Source organism: Eptatretus burgeri, unplaced genomic scaffold (assembly GCF_056783735.1).
Source record: "Eptatretus burgeri isolate ZD-2024b unplaced genomic scaffold, Ebu_testis_v1 Ebu_testis_scaffold_104, whole genome shotgun sequence".
In the NCBI taxonomy this organism is placed as follows: domain Eukaryota; kingdom Metazoa; phylum Chordata; class Myxini; order Myxiniformes; family Myxinidae; genus Eptatretus; species Eptatretus burgeri.
Genome location: NW_028222054.1, coordinates 50803 through 57630, shown reverse-complemented (window position 1 = coordinate 57630; position 6828 = coordinate 50803). Strand labels below are relative to the sequence as shown.

General features: G+C 46.5%; 1 protein-coding gene across 1 annotated transcript; it reads right to left on the bottom strand.

The window, feature by feature from the left end:
• Positions 1-2654: 2654 nt before the first annotated feature.
• On the bottom strand, positions 2655-4650 carry LOC147007563 (uncharacterized). Its single transcript, XM_085866891.1, is given in 2 exon segments — positions 2655-3878; positions 3880-4650. Coding segments are annotated over 2 exon segments (1995 nt in total).
• Between the last annotated feature and the right edge of the window lie 2178 nt (positions 4651-6828).

The following is a 6828-nucleotide window of genomic DNA, read 5'->3' as shown; positions in this document are numbered from 1 at the left end:
TCATGAATCAAGTTTCCAATCCAGTTAGATACTCTACCAGCCACTCCACAAGCCCTTACCAAAGCTAACAATCTCCGATTTGGCACCCCATCAAATGCTTTCTGAATAGCTAGAAATCGTTTATCCACTACTCTTCCCTCATGCAACCAGCCAGAAACTGCTTTTCAGAACACCAATAAATTTGTGAAAACATGACCTCCCTTTAGTAAATCTGTGCTGACTACCTTTGATTAGCTTGAATTATTTAAACTAGTGCATGCCCGTAGGTGCGTGCCCGTAGGTGCAAACAAAACAAAACAAAAACTTTCAAACCGCATGCCAGAAACAACCACACAGGCCGTTCCTTCGCTCTCAAGTGCCCGTACGTGCGTGGCCGTACATGCAAAAAAAAAAAACTTTCAAACCGCGTGCCAGAAAGAACAACCACACAGGCCGTTCCTTCGCTCTGGTAAACGACGACTGGATTGGGGCATTGTGTTTATCTATAAATGCGCATAAGAAATCGAGAAATTATTAGAATACAGTAATTCATCACTATCCGGAAGTAGTGCGTGCCCATATGGAATGTTCACATGCAATCCACAAATTATCGCTTGCATTGAAGTAACAACTGCTTTGATATTTACACACACACAGAGTTAGTTAAAATGAAAATTAAAATTAAGTTTACCTCCCTGTCTTTGCTCGCCATGACATTCGCTGCCATTGACCATTGCCACTCCTACGCCACGGTGAGGCGACAGGGTAGGATTTGTAGGAGACCTGAAAGTACAGTGTCATTAGGTATTCCATGTTCAAATTGTTTTAGTTTTAAAATAGTTTAAAAAAAATAGTTTGCAAAGCATACCACCAAAATGAGATGTATTTCGTTGGGAAGCATGTTGAGGAGAGCTGAATTTCTTAACACTTCCAAAGGCCAAACCGTTTTGACACTTGGAAACAAAAAAAAGTTGTGCACTTTTTTGATAAATTATTTTTGGAACAATTTTTCTTCAATAAATAAATAATAATCAAAATTGTCTACATGTACACACCTTTATCTCGTTAGCACCTCTTCATAAAGAACATTGCTGAGGAAACGGCACTTCTTCTTTGTTTCCTCGTCCAGGGAAAGAATGCGGAGGCTGCTGGATCTGCCAACGTTTTGATAAATTTGTTTTGGAACAATTTTTCTTCAATAAATAAATAATAATAAAAAACTGTCTGCATGTACACACCTTTATGTGATTCGCACCTCTTCATAAACAACATTGCTGAGGAAACGGCGCTTCTTCTTTGTTTCCTCGTCCAGGGCAAGAATGCGGAGGCTGCTGGATCTGCCAACCCTACTGGCCGTAGAACTGACCATGGCTGAAGAAGTCTCTTGTGCAGAAGACCCCAACACGGTGTAGCGACTGCCCTTGGGATTTATTCACAGTCATGGCAAAGCATGGTCGTACTGGAAACTGCCGACGCCTCAGAGTGAACCAGAAGATGTTGTCAGATGGACTCAAGGTTATGCGTGGAATGAGCAATGTGCGTCCAGAATTGACACCCATCACAGATTTTGCAACCAACAGATTTGGAAGGATCTGATGGATGATGTACCTTGAGCCATTGCAGTGCCCGCTCTGCTGGTCGAAGTTTCGTAGCAGCATGATCACCATGCCCACCTTGAGAGTGATCCGATGAGGAGGCATACCAGATGGACAGAGGGTGTTCAGGAACTCAGGCGGATACAAATGATCACCCTCAGATTCCGCTGTATCGACGCAACAGCAAACATGTTCCTCCCCTCGAAATATGGTTGTCATGTAGTCATTTACCTGATTGACTTCGGAATTGGTCGGACATAGTATAACATGCTTGCATAGCCACTTGGGGTTTGTAATGTTGTTGTGCAAGTCCTCCAACACCCAAGCGACAATATCCTGAAGTTTTTCACCTGGAAGAATGAGCGGTTCCCTGAGCTCAAGAGCAAATTCACCCTCTTCTGGATTGACAGGAATCTTCCCTTCACTCAGATCCAGCAAGAATTTTGCAAAATCAGATTCATCCTGTTGTTCTCCAGCACCCTGCATGATCCTCATGTTTACTGTGAGATGAAGTATCTGCACTTTTCTCCACAGGTATGAGCTCATGAAACACCTTCCAACTATGTCAATACAGCTACCGTGTGGCACAATGGGAAGGATCTGCCTCCAGTCACCACTGAAAACCATTGTGATGCCGCCAAATGGTTCCTCTGAGCCCCGAAGCCACTGGAATGTTCGATCTGCTGCCTCCAATGCGCGATGATCCATCATTGAAACCTCATCCACCACCATTATATTCGTCATTCGTATGAGTGCTGCAGTGGTGTCATTTTCACTGATGTTGCAAGTGGACTCATCAGTGAGAATGAGAGGACACTTGGTCCGACTATGGAAGGTGACCCCTTTCGGCAACAGAGTAGCTGCAATACCACTTGGAGCAGTCGCAAGAGCCACTTTGCCCTTTGCTCGCACTTTGTTGAGTATATGAGACAATGTGAATGTTTTCCGTCCCACCACTTGCATCAACTGCGATCATCCAGCCATGTCCGTGTTCCACACTCGTCATCACTTTATCGACAACAACGCGCTGCTCGTCATTAAGAAGGCACTCTATTTGAGCGATGTGAGCCTCAAGTTCTCCTATATTGTGCCCTGTTTTGTGCTCGATGGCGCGAGGAATGCGAGATTGGATATGAACTGGTTCAGGCTCAGGAAGCTCTTACTGAGCGAAAAGCCGTGCCTCTCAATTTTGTCCCTCAGCTCCAGTAGCACTTCACTCACAATGCGTTCATTTGGCTCATTCACACCTGCTGCACGCATGAAGTCCTCGCACAGCGCATACTTGTGCCTTTCGCAGAACTGCACGTGGTTGCCTCTGAGGACGAATATGAGCATGTTGGCAAATACTTCGTGGACTGCAGGGCCAAATGCAATATTTGCAGCCTCTTCCATAACAGAATCCACCTCCTGGTCATTGTCAACGATGCCATATGCAATGCAGGCTGCCAGATAGGTCTCCAGAACCCTACCACCAACACGACGGAGATCCTGAAAGCCTGTGGGGCCAGGCACGCGGTACAGTAGCATGCGTAGATAGTACAACTCGGCATTATGTGAGTTGATGGAAATAATGGGGAGCCGCCCGACCGTATCAGCCTTACGGTTATCCTGGAAACTCAGCCTTCTCTTATGCAATTGAAACCTTTTCCTAAAGTAGGTGAAGTGTTGGAAAACATCTGGATAGAGGACATGACGCATGTGTGGATGGAGATTCATGGCTTCGAAAAAGGTGGTGAGCATTGTTGCAGGGGGTCCTGACTCCGTCACGTTCTGTACGGCACCTTCGTCATTGAACGTGATCACCTGCTCATCCTGTAGATGGAGTGCCAGCATCTCAACTGGTGGGTACTTGCTTTGAATGGGGAAATCGTATATGTGCCAGTATCCCTCAGATGCGGTGATGTAACGCCCCAGTTCGTATCGTGTCACGTCATCATGTCGTAATGCCTCTCGCATCCTCTCATGTGGCTCTCGTCTGACCAGGCAATGGTCTGGGCCATTTTCAAGGTATTTGTACAGGTACTTCACACTGGTGACAGCACATACGATCTCAAGGTTGATGTGAGCATCGTACCTGAGGATAATATATGGATTGTAAGGCACAACCCATGCAATGTTAACCAATACGTTAGCACCGCCTCGTATTGTCTTCATGATGGGATCACCAGGTGCTGCTTCTGCCCGTCTTCTGTACAGGGGATAGGAGTCATCAGAGAAGCTTGTCGTTTCTCGTAGGGCTTTGGGATAGTCCTTTGTGCACTTCCGGTCTGCCATGCAAGGGCTCGAGATGTTCCATTCTCCAACATGGGCCGTGAATCATGTTTGATGTCACGATACGGTGTAGTTCCGGATTTGTGCATTTGTCAGGAATCTCAGCAGAGACCACGCGATCGACATCTGCTGGTGTTCTGGGCTTGTCGCGAGGTACCACGGTCAGGAGCATGTGTAAATGGGGAAGGTGACGCTTTTGCGTTTCCTTCACCATCACGTAAGCGTCCACATGCCCAAAGATGTCATTCTTGAGGAGGTCTGCTTTGAGTGCTTCCACCTTCATGTGAAACACCCGGGCGATGATATCAGGTCTTTCATTGGCTGACTGACCCTCAAAAAGTGATTGTTTAATTTCTGGCCACTTTGGGTTGCAGGTGAATGTTAGGAAAAAGTCAGGTTTTCCCTTGACTCGGACCAAAGCCATTGCATCCTGAAACTCTTTGGCATACCAACATGGTGACCCATAAATTGACGGCAGCAGAATGGTGAGGTGTCCAGGTAGCACCTCAGCGTCACTGTTCAACGCATCAACGATGATCTTATACTTTTCTGCCTTAATTGACTTCTGGTTGCAGCGAATCCAATTGAGACGGTGCGACTCAATTTTTGCCATCATGTCGCATACGTACTGCTGTGTCAACTTTCCACTACGAAGTAGTAGATTGAAGTGATAAGTAGGATCACGGACTTGGAGATGGTAGCGGTAGAAAGATGTTGGCGTTATCCCTGCTAACTCAGTGTGGTACCCCTGGGAGCCACAGGGTCGCAGAAGTATGTATGATAGAGGGTCATACACTGGATGCATGGCGTCTATTGTCTATAAACCTCCTCCTCTGAGGTGAACAGCGACTGCCAGCCTTCTAAACTGCTCTGTTGTCATTGCCCCTGGAGCAATAACAGCCACATTGCTGTCTGGTGAGGGAAGGTTGACGGTACCATGATGAAGGTCTCGGCGCCGCGTGCGACCTGTTAACACAATTTTCAGTTCATTTGCGCTATCATTATGAACCACAAACTCAATGGCTGATTTGAATTGCTGGACGTATGGGTTGCACTCATGAATGGCCTGTTGTGCTCTTCGCAAAAAATGCTCATTCAGGCTACTGTTCGAGGTGTGGGCACGACGAAACTCCAGCTCATGGGCTGGATCATGAAAGTAGATCTGAGCAAAGCGTGGGGTACAACCCAGATCGGCAAGAGGAGCACCAATGTAATGGTAAACCTTACCTTGCATGCGCACTCCAGGATTGAAGCCAGGCATACCTATCTCTCGGACACCTATACTTGCCATTGCCAGCGCGTTGTTATACTGTTTCGCGCGCTTCACAAAGTCCTGGTTCAGGAAAAGGTTTTTAATAGCATCTGGCGGTTGTGATGGAATTGAACCGGGTTTTGGATTCATAGGATCATGCTTAAGGTCGACCTTGCCGTGGTTGCAGCAAAATCATCTTCTCTCCTCGGTCCACACAAGAGCATCACAATGTGAGCATTTAGTGCATTGAAATAATGAGGTCCTGCTTAACGCGTGCCTGTACTCAACATGAAGTTGCTCTCGGAAGAAATCTGTATCATCGTATCGAACAAGGTTGCGATTCTCACGGTGAGCCTGCTCTAGTCTCGCACGGTGTACGTCCTGATGGCGCAGGGCATCCCTTACTTGCTGGTCTTCTCGCTGGTGAGGGATTTCTTCTGCACGACGCCTTGCCTCGCGTCCAGTGTTGTCTGCCAAGCGAACAGCTCGTTATTCATCCGTTTTTTCTGCACGACGCCTTGCCTCGTGTTCAGTGTTGTCTGCCAAGCGAGCAGTTCGTTCTTCATCCGTTTCAGCTGCACGACGCCTTGTCATGCGCGCTGCGTTGCATGTCAAGCGAGCAGCTCGTGCTTCGTCAGATTCCATTGCGCGTGGACGACGTGCAGGTTCGTTCCTTCGCTGTCGTAAAAGACGATTGGATTGGGGCATTGTGTTTAATAAAATCGAGAAAGTACAGAAATCGAAAAAGAAAGAATACAGTAAGTCGATAAATCAAGAAAAAAATCGAGAAAGAATATAGTAATCGTCACTGAGTGGATTGGGGTATTGGGTTTAGGAAAATCGAGAAAGAAATCGAGAAAGAAAGAATCGAGAAAGAATACAGTAATCGTCACTGACTGGATTGGGGTATTGGGTTTAAGAAAATCGAGAAAGAAAGAATCGAGAAAGAATACAGTAATCGTCACTGACTGGATTTGGGTATTGGGTTTAAGAAAATCGAGAAAGAAAGAATCGAGAAAGAATACAGTAATCGTCACTGACTGGATTGGGGTTGAAATGAAAACGAGAGAAGAACCTTCAGAGTGTAGGCTTTATTCCATTTGATTGAAGCCGCTTCTACGGGCACATCAGGGAATACAGGTGCAGCAAGGAGTACATAAGCAGTAAGGTATACACGTGCAACTAATCACCGCAAAATAAATCAGTATAAGCACGGAGTCCGATATACTCTCAATTCTCACCATTCAACGAGCACCAAGTGAACCGCCGCCGTAAACGACAATGCCCCTGGGACAATCCCCCCGACCGAGCGGAATCTTAGCTTTATCTATTCCGTGCTCGAGCCGCGCGACATGTGATCACACGTCACATCCTTCAATTCACCACATTCTCCCCGTCTTTAAAATGTAACTAGAGACCCAACTAACGCACCATGATTACTTCAGCACTATAGGAGTATACATTTCAAGCAACGCGAACTATCTAAACTACAGAAGCATACATGCCAAGCAGTGAGGATTATTTTGAGTTGTAGGAGCATGGTAAAGAGCATCGATATATTATGTAACGAGCATATAGGAGCATGAGCATCGAGGATGCCGATAATCCCCTTTACAGATTGAGTCAGCGAGGGGGTATTATCCGTCGACCTCTCCGGGAGTAAATGGCGGTTTCACTTGAGGGAGGCTTCCGATCCTCTTGGTGAGCCTCGACTCGTGCCGGGGATGACTC